Source organism: Bombina bombina, chromosome 5 (genome assembly GCF_027579735.1).
Source record: "Bombina bombina isolate aBomBom1 chromosome 5, aBomBom1.pri, whole genome shotgun sequence".
NCBI classification, from domain to species: domain Eukaryota; kingdom Metazoa; phylum Chordata; class Amphibia; order Anura; family Bombinatoridae; genus Bombina; species Bombina bombina.
Window position 1 is genome coordinate 1,025,972,576 of NC_069503.1, and position 15,683 is coordinate 1,025,988,258.

General features: G+C 38.3%; 1 protein-coding gene across 1 annotated transcript in view; it reads right to left on the minus strand.

The window, feature by feature from the left end:
* EIF3E (eukaryotic translation initiation factor 3 subunit E) overlaps nucleotides 1–13,808 on the minus strand; it is a 166,363-nt gene extending 152,555 nt beyond the window's left edge. Inside the window, exons 1-3 of the mRNA XM_053715283.1 lie at nucleotides 13,669–13,808; nucleotides 9,586–9,703; nucleotides 4,617–4,734 (exon numbers count right to left, since the gene is read on the minus strand). Coding sequence (XP_053571258.1) covers nucleotides 4,617–4,734; nucleotides 9,586–9,703; nucleotides 13,669–13,758 — 326 coding nt within the window. The 5' untranslated portion in view covers nucleotides 13,759–13,808. The remainder of the gene's footprint in view (nucleotides 1–4,616; nucleotides 4,735–9,585; nucleotides 9,704–13,668) is intronic.
* Between the last annotated feature and the right edge of the window lie 1,875 nt (nucleotides 13,809–15,683).

The window sequence follows — 15,683 nt, forward strand, 5'->3', positions numbered from 1 at the left end:
ATGTGCTGGAGGACTTGCGGAGAGCCAGCTACTTTTGCACATATCTGGTGGACTTGTCCGATTGTATCATCCTTTTGGTGCTCCCTTAGACCAGAGATTGAAAAAGCTATGGGCACTCCACTCCCGTTCACACCTTGGGTCTTTCTTTTCAACAAATTCCCCAAAATCTCATGCAAATTAAAACAAACACTTCTCACGATCATGATCAACTCTGCAAAAAGACTAATCCCACTTAATTGGAAAAAAACAAACCTGCCACCCCCGGCAGTTTGGAAATCCAAAGTAACACACTATCTCCAGTTGGAGAAATACCACTACACTAGTACCAAACGAGCAGAAGAATTTCATAACATAACATTTCTATGGGAGGAATACATAAATAGCCAATAGTAACTCTCCCCCTCGAACACTTTCATCAATCGACCACAAAATAGCAACCTCGCATCCAATCTCGTTACACCTAGACCCTAAACATACTCACAACGCAAGGTTAACCTATGACAGTCAGAAGGAGGTCATTGTTATTCTCATGGTGGTCATCTTCACTATTATTTTATCCATTGTATATTTTCAATTTTGAGTGCTGGCTGATTGGCACCTGTTGCCTAACCCAACAGTAATGGTTAACCTTGAGTCTTATTGTTATAAATCTAATTGTTTAACTGTAACAGGTTATCACTTGTTGTAACATTTGATGTCAGTTCAAAAGTTTCTTTAATGCTTCTCTATGTATATTTTGAAATAATCTCAATAAAAGAATTTAAACTAAAAAAAAAAAAAAAAAAAAAAAAAAAAAAATAATGTGTAACATTTTCTGATATTGTTAATGCTTCTAGGCATGCTTTCCACCAGTCTTTCACATCGCTGTCGAGTGACTTTATGCTACTTCTGGTGCAAAAACTCAAGAAGCTTGGCTTGGTTTGATGACTTGTGACCATCCATCTTCCTCTTGATCAAATTCCAGAGGTTTTCAATGGGGTTCAGGTCTGGAGATTGGGCTGGCCATGATAGGATCTTGATAGGGTGATCCTCCATCCACACCTTGATTGGTCTGGCTGTATGGCATGGAGCATTGTCCTGCAAGAAAAAACAATCCTCAGTTGGAGAACATTGTCAGAGCGTAAGGAGGTAAGTTTTCTTCCAGAATAACCTTGTACGTTGCTTGATTTATGCGTCCTTCACAAAGAAATCTGTTGATTCCAGCCATGCTGAAGCATGTCCCAAGCAGCATTGATCCTCCTCCGAATTTTACAGTGGATGCGAGTTAATTAGATTTGTACGCCTCTCCAGGACTCAGTCTAACCATTAGAAAACCAGGTGACCTTACTCCAGTCCTCTATGGTAAAATCCTTATGGTCTTTTGCAAACCTCAGTTAGTGGTTATCCGAGGCAGTGGAGAGTCGTTTGACCTCTGCCAGTTTGTAGCTTTAATGTCCCCATCTGCTGCTTGACCTTGTTTTTATGAACAGATGTCTTTAAAATTTTAAGGATGGAAGCAACCTGACGCTCACTGTATACCTCTGTCAGTAAATCCAGACTTTAACCCTTTTTCTTTCTCAAAACTTCACATTTTAAATGTTTTTGGCATGGCTAATAGTTATTTTTTATTCCAATTACTTTTGAGGTACAACTAGCACTGCTTTTGCAATCGGACTGGTCCTACTGGAAGATGACAGTGATAAACACAGCAGTGTTACATATAATAAATGCTCTAAATGACAATATTTTTATTTGGAATTTGGGAGAGAAAGGTCTATAAAAATAAAATGTTAATTTTACTTTAACATACCTATAAATAGTAAAACCAGAGAAACTTATAATTTTGCATTGGTCTCTTAATTTATTCCAGATTTGTATGAGTGTATATTAAACACACACTGTTTTATAAAACTTAGCATTTATTCAATCATTTTTAAAAATAATGTCCCATAACTTTTGGTACCTAACTAGTACCTTTATCAAATAAATTCAGCATAAAATTGTTTACAACATCATGTTTTCAGCAAGGATCGCATAATACAAACAGTACTTATATACATTACTTACAATCAAACTAAGACAATTTCAACATTCAACGGTCATTAGGTCATGCTCCCATTGGTGTATAGTATAGACCCTTAGCAAAACACCACCCTAAATCTGTGTGTTACAATAATAAACTTCCTGCACATACTTTTTCCTGTAAACATAGTGAGACATCCCACATAAATACCATGTTGTGACAGCGTCACTACCGCTTCACCACCTCAATAAAGAGAATTCAAGAAATTGGTGCTTACTGCATTGGGTAAGCCTCAAAGTGCATAGCATGTGGCTAATTAGTCAAAATAATCATCAAATAGTTATATTCACAGATCGCCTATACTAAAGTGAACATTAAAAAGTTAAAAGCTAAGATACATACATTATGAATATAGGAGACACAGCTTGTATATCTTCAGATAGAAGTGTCAAAGTGTATGCATCACAATGAATCTCTTAACTAAGTATCTTATTTGCACATCTAACAAAGATCCATTAATCAAGACATCTGTCAAGACCTCCCATATCTCTACAGCGATTGAATAACTGTTCACTGCCAACACTGTCATATGTGCATTTTATCCGACAAAAGTCCAACAGTGTATTGAGACCCTTTGGTTGTACTGTGTCCAAAAGATATATACACCTAGCCTCTAACTACAAGAGCAACTTCTCACTGCCCCCTCCCCTCCTTGGAGGGGGAATGTAATCAATGTTTATCGTTTTCATGTTTATGGGATTGGCAATAGCATGCCACTGGCTGGTCAGAGGTGCCACTTTTAATGGCCTCTGATCGCATACCTGTCATTTCCCATCCTTTCCCTAAAGGCAGAAATGTGCTCATGGAGGACAACCTATGGCGAATCTTGAACCTTTTATTCAAATTGACCTCCTTGGTCTAGATTCAAAAATTGTGAACTGGGTGGAATGCTGGCTTAAGGACAGAAAACAAAGTGTCTTAGTAAATGGAGTTCATTCAGCAGAGGGGGCTGTTACTAGTGGTGTTCCTCAGGGGTCAGTTCTGGGGCCTGTTTTGTTTAACATATTTATCTGCGATATCAGCAAAGGGCTACAGGGGAAAGTATGTCTCTTTGCAGATGATACAAAAATTTGCAACAGAGTGGATGTTCCAGGGGGGGTAGACAAAATGAGAAGTGATATACAACAATTGGAGGATTGGACAAACGACTGGGATCTAAAGTTTAACACAGCAAAGTGTAAAATAATGCATTTAGGGAAGAAAAATCCAAATGTTAATTACAGACTCAATGACACTTTACTGACTGTTACAGACGAGGAACAGGACTTGGGAATTATTATTTCAGATTATTTAAAACTTAGTAAACAATGTAGTACTGCAGCGAGTAAGGCTAGCAGAATGCTTGGATGTATTGGTAGAGGTATTTGCAGCAGAAATAGTAAGGTTCTTATGCCACTTTATAGATCATTAGTTAGGCCTCATCTTGAATATTGTGTGCAGTTCTGGAGGCCATATCTTCAGAAGAATATTAACAAACTTGAATCTGTGCAAAGGAGGGCTACCAAAATGGTACATGGTCTAAAAAATAAAACTTACCAGGATAGGCTCAATGACCTAAATATGTATAGCTTAGAGGAGAGAAGGGAAAGAGGTGATATGATAGCAAATTTCAAGTACATTAAAGGGTTTAGTAAAACTGAGGCTGTGGGTATTTTACATAAAATGGAAAATTCAAGAACAAGGGGTCATGAGCTCAAGCTAAAGGGTAATAGATTCAGGAGTAATTTGAGGAAGCACTTCTTTACAGAAAGAGTGATTGATTTATGGAATAAACTTCCTCAAGAGGTAGTAGCAACAAACACTGTGGGGGACTTTAAAAATGAATGGGACAAGCATAAGGCTATCCTACGAACTAGATAAGTTTATACTGTTAGGTAAGGTCGGGCAGACTTGCTGGGCCTATGGCTCTTATCTGCCGTCAATATCTATGTTTCTAAATTGGGGTGTTGGAAAGTTGTGCCTGTTACACATTCTCCACGTCTGGTATCCCCCATAACTCTTTCGAACAAAATGTAATATTTCTAGTGCTTGCAGACTACTGTAGCATAGGAACCCAGATTAAACTTATAGCACAGAACCTCTTTCACACTTAAGATAAAAGTTTCCCTCAGATGGTGGTTTGTAATGGTCTAGGAAAAACTCAAGGCTAAGAAGCCAACTGTTTTTCTCAGAGTGATTCTAACAACCAAAAAGAGCAAACAGTAGTTCTTCTGGCTCTCCTTTTTTTTTTTGTAAACATGTAACACCTAACTATTATTATTTTCCTTGTGATTTGATGGCCCTTTATCATTTAAACGGTTATGCAGAAAACGAATAAGGTAGAGTGGGCGACAATTTCTCTCCATGGTGACATGGTTACAATAAGTGTGTGCGTGTATGTGTGTGGAGGGGGGGGGGGAGGGGTTTGGAGTCCTCCAATAATATAAAAAATGGAATATCAAGTAGAATCCCAGCACAACTCATACATACTTTAAGGAAATTATTGCATACTCAATTCTCTAATTTTATAAAACAATGGTGAATTAAATGCAAGCTTTTGTAAACAATGCATTACCTTGTAGATTGCATTTGCCGAGTGGTTTCAGGATCTTCAAACATCTTCACTATTGGTTCAGTTTCTGCTTGAAGTTGTTTAAGTTGTGCAACCACAGTGGTCCTCTTCTCCCTCAAAGCTGTACATTAAAGAGGGGAAAAATATAATACATTTAAAATTTTCACAGCCAACCTTACAAAAGCAAGCATGCCTAAAAAACGGTACATTATGTATATACAGTATACTTATTTTTATTTTATTTCCCACATCGAAAAATGTTAGAGACATAAACCCCAAAATTATAAATGTACCCACAAATCAACAAGCGCTATCCAGGGTGCTGAACCAAAAATGGGCCAGCTCCTAAGCTTGCATTCCTGCTTTTCAAATAAAGATACCAAGAGAACGAATACATTTTGATAAATTAGAAAGTTGCATGATCTATCTGAACCATGAAAGAAAAAATAAGGGTTCAGTATCCCTTTAACCCGTTAGCGGCCACAGCACTTTTCCATTTTCTGACCATTTGGGACCAAGGCTATTTTTACATTTCTGCTGTGTTTGTGTTTAGCTGTAATTTTCCTCTTACTCATTTACTGTACCCACACATAATATATACTGTTTTTCTCGCCATTAAATGGACTTTCTAAAGATACCATTTTCATCATATAGAAACCATTATTTTCATCATATCTTATAAATTTACTATAAAATTTATAAAATATGATGGGGAAAAATTTTTTTTCACTAAACCATTTTTTTTCTTCAAAATTAGCGATAGTTACATTGGAACACTGATATCTGTCAGGAATCCCTGAATATCCCTTGACATGTATATATTTTTTTTTTAGTAGACAACCCAAAGTATTGAACTAGGCCCATTTTAGTATATTTCATGCCACTATTTCACCGCCAAATGCGATCAAATAAAAAAGAAAAAAAAGTTCACTTTTTTTTTTTACAAACTTTAGGTTTCTCGCTGAAATTTACAAACAGCTGGTGCAATTATGGCACAAATGGTTGCAAATGCTTCTCTGGGATCCCCTTTGTTCAGAAAGACATTTATGGCTTTGGCATTACTTTTTGGTAATTAGAAGGCCGCTAAACGCCGCTGCGCACCACACATGTATTATGCCCAGCAGTGAAGGGGTAAATTAGGGAGATTGTAGGGTTGATTTTAGCTTTAATGTAGAGATCAGCCTCCCATCTGACACATCCCACCCCCTGATCCCTCCCTGACCCCCCTCAAACAGCTCTGTTCCCTCCCCACCTAACAATGGTCGCCGCCATCTTAAGTACTGGCAGAAAGTCTGCCAGTACTAAAACAAAAGTATTTTTTTTTTTATATTTTTTACAGCAGTGATGGATCCCCCCCCCCCCCCCATACAGCTCGCTAACCCTTCGCCCTTCACGCTCCCGATCACTCGTGCGCTCTGCAGGGACAGGATCTGGAAGTCCATCCATCGATGGGCCGCCCACCCGCCTCAAAGCAGTAGGTCCCACCCACCAACGATCGGCACCATAAATGGCCGATGCAGAAGGGGCCACAGAGTGGCCCTCTCAGCATCGGATGCTTAAAAAATCGAATTGCAGGATGCCTTAATATCGAGGCATCACTGCAATACCCTGAGAGGTGCTGGAAGCGATCGCAATCGCTTCCAGCACTCAATTAGACCGAGGACGTACCCGGTATGTCCATTGTCACTGACAATTTTTGCAGGACATACCTGGTACGTCCTCTGTCGTTAAGGGGTTAAGATAGAGAATGCAATTTTAAACAGCTTTACATCTGTTATTTAGATTACTTATTCCACCCCCTCTGTGTCATTTGTTGAATAGCATACATACGTAGACTAGGAGCTAGCTGCTGATTGGAGGCTTCCAGTAGTGCATTGCTGCTCTTTCAATAATGGATAACAAGAGAGTAAAGCAAAATTGATAAACAAAGAGCTAGCTGAACACACACATCGGCTGGACTAAGGGAATATATTTGCAGTCACCATTTGGCAGCTAGCCCCCAGTAGTGCATTGACGCTCCTAAACCTACCTAGGGATGCTTTTCAGCAAAGGCTACCAAAAAGAATAAAGCTAATTAAAAAGTTGTTTAAAATTGTATGCTCTATCTGAATCATGAAAAAAAGGTTTGGGTTTCATATGCCTTTAACCCCTTAATGACAACAGTACTTTTCCATTTTCTGTCCGTTTGTGACAAAGGCTATTTTTACATTTTTGCGGTGTTTGTGTTTAGCTGTAATTTTCCTCTTATTCATTTACTGTACCCACACATATTATATACCGTTTTTCTCGCCATTAAATGGACTTTCTAAAGATACCATTATTTTCATCATATCTTATAATTTACTATAAAAAATATATAAAATATGAGGAAAAAATGGAAAAAAAAACACTTTTTTTTAACTTTTAGCCCCAAAATCTGTTACACATCTGCAACCACCAAAAAACACCCATGCTAAATAGTTTCTAAATTTTGTCCTGAGTTTAGAAATGCCCAATGTTTACATGTTCTTTACTTTTTTTGCAAGTTATAGGGCCATAAATACAAGTAACACTTTGCTATTTCCAAACTACTTTTTTTCAAAATTACTGCTAGTTACATTGGGACACTGATATCTTTCAGGAATCTCTGAATTTTTTACATTTTTCGCAATTTTTGGTTTCTTACTGAAATTATTTACAAACAGCTTGTGCAATTATGGCACAAATGGTTGTAAATGCTTCTCTGGGATCCCCTTTGTTCAGAAATAGCAGACATATATGGCTTTGGCGTTGCTTTTTGGTAATTAGAAGGCCACTAAATTCTGCTGCGCATCACACTTGTATTATGGCTAGCAGTAAAGGGGTTAATTAGGTAGCTTGTAGGGAGCTTGCAGGGTTAATTTTAGTTTTAGTGTAGAGACCAGCCTGCCACCTGAAACATCAGACCCCCTGATCCCTCCCAAACAGCTATATTCCCTCCCCCACCCCACAATTGTTCCCGCCATCTTAAGTACTGGCAGAAAGTCTGCCAGTACTAAGATAAAAAGGTATATTTGGGGTTTTTTTTTTTTTTTATAGCATATTTACATATGCTGCTGTATAGAATCCCCCCTTAGCCCCCAAACTCACAGATCCCCCATCAAACAGTTCTCTAACCCTCCCCCTCTAACTTAATGGGCACCATCTTGGGTACTGGCAGCTGTCAGTCAGTACCCAGTTTCTTAAAAAAAATATGCTTTTATTGTTTTTTGGACTTTTTTCCCATTTTCTGTAGTGTAGCTTCCCCCCCCCCCCCCCAGAACCCTTCGATCATTTATTGAATTAAAATCCCCCCTTTTCTCCCAATTTTGAAATACATGTTTTCTGTAGTGTAGCAGTTCCCACCCGCTCCCGCCCCGTGCACGCGCCCGCCCGCCGCCCACGTGCACGCGCCCGCGCGTGCGCCCCCGGACACTGCCGCATCCGATCCGGCCTCCGATCCGGCCCCCCTCCAAATCACAGGCCCTTGGCAGGCCGCCCACCCACCTCCCTGCCTTGCTCCCACCCACCAACGACGCTCCGGTGCAGAGAGGGCCACAGAGTGGCTCTCTCTGCATCGGAGGCTTGTAAAGGGGTATTGCAGGATGCCTCCATATGGAGGCATCACTGCAATACCCTCAGAGCTGCTGGAAGCGATTGTGATTGCTTCCAGCACTCTTTTAGACAACTGACGTACCAGGTACGTCTATTGTCATTAACTGCTTGTTAATGCATGAAGTACCTGGTACGTCAGTTGTCATTAAGGGGTTAAAAAGGTCCAACTATACAATGTCTGAGTTATAGTATAGTTCAGTGATGGCTAACCTTAGCACCCCAGATGTTTTGAAACTACATTTCCCATGATGCTCAACTAGACGGCAGAGTGGCTAAGAATCATGTGAAATGTAGTTTTAAAGCATCTGGGGTGCCAAAGTTAGCCATCACTGAACTATACTATAACTCAGACATCCTCAAACTTGACCCTCAAGAGGTTTTGGAACTACATTTCCCATGATGCTCAACAAGCTGATATGCTGGCTGAGCATCATGGGAAATGTAGTTCCAAAACCTCTGGAGGGCCAAGTTTGAGGATGTCTGCTATAACTGAAGAATAAACTCAGACATATAATATTTTTCTAAGTGATATTCTGGGATCACTATTACAGCTCTACAAATTAGGTAATCTCTTTATAAAAGAATTAGGCTGAGGCAGAGATGGTAAATGCCAGTTATAGAAGAAAAGTCAGAACATGATAAACTTGCTTAAAGAAACATGTCAAACATCACTTTGCAATATGTTCATTACAAATTCTATTTTGCTTGCTTTGTGGTAAGATACCTTACCTTTTAAAAGTTTAAACTTTAATAGGTTTAAAATGATTTAAAAATATTGCATTTGTAATTAAGTACAAAAAAGGAAAGTATTTTCCGCTTTAATGTGTTCCCAGGCATCTTGAGATTTTTATATAAAAAAACATTTAGTTAAGCATAATAAAGCAACTTTGCAATATTCATTATTTTGATCCCTTTTCATGTAATGTAGAAAATGGAGCAATTACTAACTCACAGACCTTGAAATGCACCCTGCCGATTACTCAAGGCTATAACCCTGCTACATATCTGTCCCCAGTTGGCTTTATCATAACAACTGCAAAACATACATTTTTACTAACTTTACAACAGTGGCTAGCTTTGTTGTCTGCAAGTCCACATCGGCTCCTACAAATAAGGCAAATGGTGGGTGGAGTTTGGCAAATGAAAAATAATTGTACTAAAAAGGATGTTAATTTGTTTTAAAAACTTGAAGAGTTGGCTTATTTTTTAACAACACAACAGAAATGTCTTGTAATTACAAGGTGTTTACTGTCCCTTTAAATGCAGAAGCTTTAAAATTCTTACCAGCTGCATGCATACAAATTAGATAGATATGATAAGCAATGCAGACGTGTACTCTAGGTCTATGGAAGAACCTTACCAAGAGGGATTTCCTTGTCAGCATATAGGTTCTTGTATACATCCATAGCAAAGTCAACCATGTTGGTATCACTAAGCAGGTCCAGCTTCCCTTGTAGAAGTTCTTTCTCATTGTAAATCTGCAAAGACAAATGTTATGATTTGCAAACACTGGCAATGTAAAATAAAATATATTTTCACAGCATTGTTTTTAATGTAAGACAGGATTTTTAAATACTTCACCCTTATGAATACTTCCCTTTACAAGGACATTATATATATATATATATATACATACATTTGGGTCATTAATTTTATTTAATTTAGCGCAACTTCAAACTACACCAATTCTTATACTAGTTCACTAAACACCTTGACAGATTTACCGTCATACACAAACAACTATAGATTTGTGCATGTGTACGGTTTTTTTAGTCTTTTTTCCCCCATTTTTTGTTTCATTTGTACAATGGTAACTATAGGATCTATAATTTCTATTTTCACAGTAACAACCATATTTGACTATTTTCTACCAATTAAACATTTATGGCCACTAAATTTTCAGCCTGGCTCCTAGAGTTTGAACATTTTCTCCCAAACCCTGCACTAAATACAAAGATTGACCCATCTGTTAAATATATAGCCCAACCATTAAAAAGAAAGATGCAATACCATTAACATGTGCCCATTATACACTATTTCTTAAAGGGATAGGAAAGTAAACATTAAACTAGCATGATTCAGATAGAGCATATACTTTTAAAACACTTAAATTCACTTCTATTTTCAAATGTGCTTCGTTCTCTTGGTATCCCTTGTTGAAAATGAATACACACATATACACTAGTAGGAGCTAGCTGCTGATTGGTGTCCGCACACATTTGTCTTATGATTGGCTAACTAGATTTGTTCAGCTAGCTGCCAGCAGAGCAATGCTGTTCCTTCAGGAAAGGGTTACAAGAGAATGAAGCATATTTGATAATAGAAGTAAATTTGAAAATTGTATGTTCTATCCAAATCTTGAAAGAAAATGTTGGGGTTTCCTGTCCCTTTAAATATTTTTGCATTATGACACTTTAATAACAGTGATCCACTAAAGAAGAGCTTCTCTAGCCCTCAATCATTAACAGGTCAGAGTTTTAGGATTACCTGTATAAGAACAGATTAGTATAATTATAACCAGAGACATATCTAGAAGATAATGACCAAACATGCATGTTCCCATTTCTAAGGAAGATGCACCGTCTTTCTTTGCATAAAAAGTAAATATGACTCAGCAAATGCTGTGTAACTGGTGTGGAAGTTCTGAACCACCAAGTATTAAAGAGCTGACTTGGCACAATGTGCTTGCTTCATCACTAAAAACTGACAGTTATCTGGTGCAGATCATCTTTGAAAAATCGCCATGTGCCTATTTTTTTTTAGTAATTTTAGAATAATTAAAATGAGCAGCTACCTGAAAAACTCATTTAGCATAAGCCTCTATAAATAAATGAGAAAAAAAACAAAACACCTTCCAATGTAGAAAGATAGGAACATATCCTCCGAAGATGCAAAAGCTAGCATTGGTAAAATTTAGATGCAATGTAGGCATTACCCAAAGAATGTTTTTGGTTTAAGAATGATGTCAAAATGAACATAGGGAGGAATACAAATAAGTAAGTAGCACTTAAAGGGGCAGTAAATATTTTGATATTTTAATATATTTAATTTTTCAAACCCTGCACTAAATACAAAGACTGACCCACCTGCCAAATGTAGCCAATCAGCGAGCGCTACCTAGGTGCTGAACCAAAAATGGGCCGGCTTCTAAGCTTACATTCTTGCCTTTTCAAATAAAGATACCAAAGAGAACGAATAAAAATTGATAAGACGTAAATTAAGAAGTTGCTTAAAATGTTATGCTCTATCCGAATTATGGAACTTTAATTTTGACTAGACTATCCCTTTAAGATTAAACAAAAAACACAGGAAAACTGCAGAGTTAAATTGAACCGTTTAAAATAATAAAATATATGACAGGTTACCTTCCTCCTCCAGCAAAATGCATAGGATCACATCCACCTAAGCAATACATGTGATCATATGTGAAAGAACTGTGTGTATATATAATTGGCCGATGATGCGTATACAGCTTCATGGGTTTTGCTGCAGAAGGTAGACGTTCGATCTAACATTTTTCAAACTGCCTTAGCAAAAACTATCACAATAAAACACTATTTTATTCTAACAAGCTGCCTGCATAGATGTATGTCAACATAGCTGCAAACTAGAGACATTTCACTATATAAAGCACACATCTTCAAACTTGGCCCTCCAGAGGTTTTGGAACTACATTTCCCATGATGCTCAGCCAGCATATGAGCTGGCTGAGCATCATGGCAAATATAGTTCCAAAACTCTGGAGGGCCAAGTTTGAGGATGTCTGATATAAAGGGACATGAAAACCAAAAATGTTCTCATTATTCAGAGAGAGAATATAATTTAAAATAAGTTTACAATTTACTTCTGTATCAAATTTACTTTGTTTTGTATATTATTCTTTGTTGAAGAGATACCTAGGAAGGTAGCGTGCACATGCCTAAAGCACTACATGACAGGAAATAGTGATGCCATCTAATGCTCTTGCTAATGTAGAACGCTGCTGCCTTACAGTGCTGCAGTAATGTGCACTCTCCTGAAATTACATCCCTGCTTATCAACAAAGGATAACAAGGAAAACAAAGAAAATTTGATAATAGAAGTATTTTGGAAAGTTTGGAAATCCGGGTGTTTAAAGGAACATTAAACTTAAAGGGATAGTAAGTCATTAACCTTAAAGGGATAGTAAATCCTAGTGTTTGTGAAACGCTAGGATTTACCAGGGCAACAAATAATGGGGACTTTCAGTCATGAAGTATAAAATACTTCATGCTGAACGTTCCTTTATCTTCCGTGCTGTGCGCCTCAGGCCGCCCGCAGCAGAACACAATCAACAGAGGTAGCAGCACAGCAGAGTCGTGGGCATAGAGCTGCTGATTAGGTCAGCAGCAGTTTCTGCTGGGTCAATAGTAATAAAATGACATCCTCTAACGAATTAGAGCATGCCATTTAAAGGGACATAGAACACTAGATTTTTCTTTGCATATAATGTTTTGTAGATAATCCATTTATATAGCCCATCTGGGAGTGTTTTTTATAAAAATGTATAGTTTTGCTTTTTTTTTTTTTTTTTTTTAATAACATTGTGCTGATTTTGGACTCTTAACCAAGCCCCAAAGTTTTAGATGTATACCAATGTCCACAGCTCCTGTTTGGAGAATCTGTCTTTTCCCATGCAGGGCCGAAGGAAGTGTCTGCTGTTCTTGTTTCCCCAGCCCCTTTCACTGGGTGTCCAAGCCTAATCTTATCAACAGTGCTAAACTGGGAGCTTCTAAGTACGTTTTTAAAGGTTTTATAATGGAGTTTTAGATCAGTATATGTGCATATTCTTCTTTATAATAATATCTTTTACATGCAGTTATATGAAAATTTGTGTATACAATCCCTTTAATCACTAACCGCCCTTTAATTTCAAGTGACTAACTGCTTGTTCTTATACTTTAATACAGAAACAGACATTTGTCAAGAAGTAACAGAGAATACTAATCTTCTGCACATGTACATAGCTACCATAAAGATACAGTTCACAACAGTGATGAGCATTTATTTAATTACACCTCTTGGCATAAGCACAAATTAGCCACCACTATTTGAAGATCTTATTTATCTGTAGTCCTGCACGAAGTTCCTGTTTGCCTACTACGGTCTATGGGAAATACATGAGCTCTAATGCACATTATATTAACATCCAATTGACACCATATTGTTACGGCACTGTGTAAACAGATGGTGACACAATGTCACCTGCTCTATATTTTATACGGCGCCACAATACTGTGACATTAGATCAGTTTATTAATCTTGACTGCTGGCATAATGTGGCCCCCACACACTTATTACATGAGATTCATGCGCCACCGTGCTAGGCCTACAACCGCCTGTATTCTAATTGCTCTTCAGAGCACAGGCCGCTGCCTTTCCTGTAGGAACAAGTTGTTTTACTACCCACAGAACCGAACGTTACCTCCTTGACTGATAAAAATTCGAGAAGGGGAAAAACCAGATGCCGGTCCAAGAAATGGGCAATTTTCGTGGTAAGATCGTACTCCGCCATGATTGCCGGCGTGTGGAAAGGAGAAATTCAAGGTAGAAAAACTTTATTAAACGAACAAAACTGGCAGCATAGGATATGGGCGTGTTTTCTTAAATGACGTCGCTTGATAGGCAGGCGCTTAGAGCGATAACAAATGTTATTCTGTCTGCGGCCATAGGAGCGATCTAGTAATGGGGAGCGAGATATGAGTAAATGGAGTTTTATTTTGCAACAAATTGATTTAGTTATTGTAGCAACTTGCCAGTCGTTGTCATAGACACATTCATATCAGCATATAGAGGTTGCATGTTTTTTTTAACTGTCCATTGTATGTAAATTACATGGCTTCATCATATTTGACATCACAAATAATATGTGATTGGGGTTTTAGGTTTCCAAAGGACAATGCCCCCCCCCCCCCCCCCCACACACACACACACACACACATACACACTAATGTTTAACTCATGCTTGAAATGTAAGGTTTTGACTTGTTTGTAAAAAACTAAGCAAATTTAAAACAATGGTAAACTATCCCCTAGTTAGTGATATGTATTTCATATAGGTGGCAAGAGTCCATGAGCTAGATACTGATAGGATATACATTCCTACCAGGAGGGGGCAAAGGTTCCCAAACCTCAAATGCCTATAAATACACCTCCCACCTCACTCATACCTCAGTTTTAAAAACTTTGCCTCCTTGGTGGTGGTGAAGCATGGTGTGCTTGATTCTTCAGTTAAAGGCGCTTCTAAGCATATTGAAGCCCAGTTCCTCTCAAAGTACAGTGTTTGTCTAAAGGGATGTGAAGGGAGTATTGCCTGATGATACCATGTTTTTTCACCTATGGGAAAGCTTATTATAAGGCTCTCTAAATCGGTCGCAGGGATTCATCTGCTGCCTCCCTTTCTTAATCGACAATATACTCTTGTACCATTACCTCTGCTGATATGCAGGGATAGGCAAGGTGTCCATACACAGACACTGGTGTCCGTGACTAGCCCTTGCAGTGTCCGCCACAACCTTAGTATATCTTTTATTTCTGATTAATTAATAGGGATAAAAAAAACTATGTAGTGTGAATAAAGTTAGTGGCTTGTCAAGAGACTGCTAGCGATATTGGGTGATTAGTTATGGAATAAAAAAAGCCTGAGTGAAATACTGGATGTGTATCTGCATCTGTATAATAACACCCAGCTCTATACAAAGACACAATAGTAACACTGGCACATGCGTATAGCCAGACAAGGGCTGGTTATAGGGTCAGTGATATCTGCCTCAGTATAATAACACCCAGCACTATACAAAGACACAGTAGTGACACTGGCTCATGGGTATAGCCAGACAAGGGCTGGTTACAGGGTCAGTGATATCTGTATCAGTATAATAACACCCAGCACTATATAATGACACAGTAGTGACACTGGCACATGCGTATAGCCAGACAAGGGCTGGTTACAGGGTCAGTGATATCTGTATCAGTATAATAACACCAAGCACTCTATAATGACACAGTAGTGACACTGGCTCATGGTTATAGCCAGAGGAGGGTTGGTTATAGGATTAGTGGTATCTGCATCAGTATAATAACACCAAGCACTCTATAATGACACAGTAGTGACACTGGCTCATGGTTATAGCCAGAGGAGGGCTGGTTATAGGATCAGTGGTATCTGCATCAGTATAATAACACCCAGCGCTATATAATGACACAGTAGTGACACTGGCTCATGGGTATAGCCAGAGGAGGGTTGGTTATAGGATTAGTGGTATCTGCATCAGTACAATAACACCCAGCACTATAAAATAATGTTTTTAATTTCAATTGTACCTTGGTGTCCTTCACTAAGGTCTGTACTTTGGAAAATGTCCACCACAGCCTTTGTCTGTGCCTATCCCTGCTGATATGTTACAGTACTGGTTTGGCTGTCTGCTATATGTGGATGGG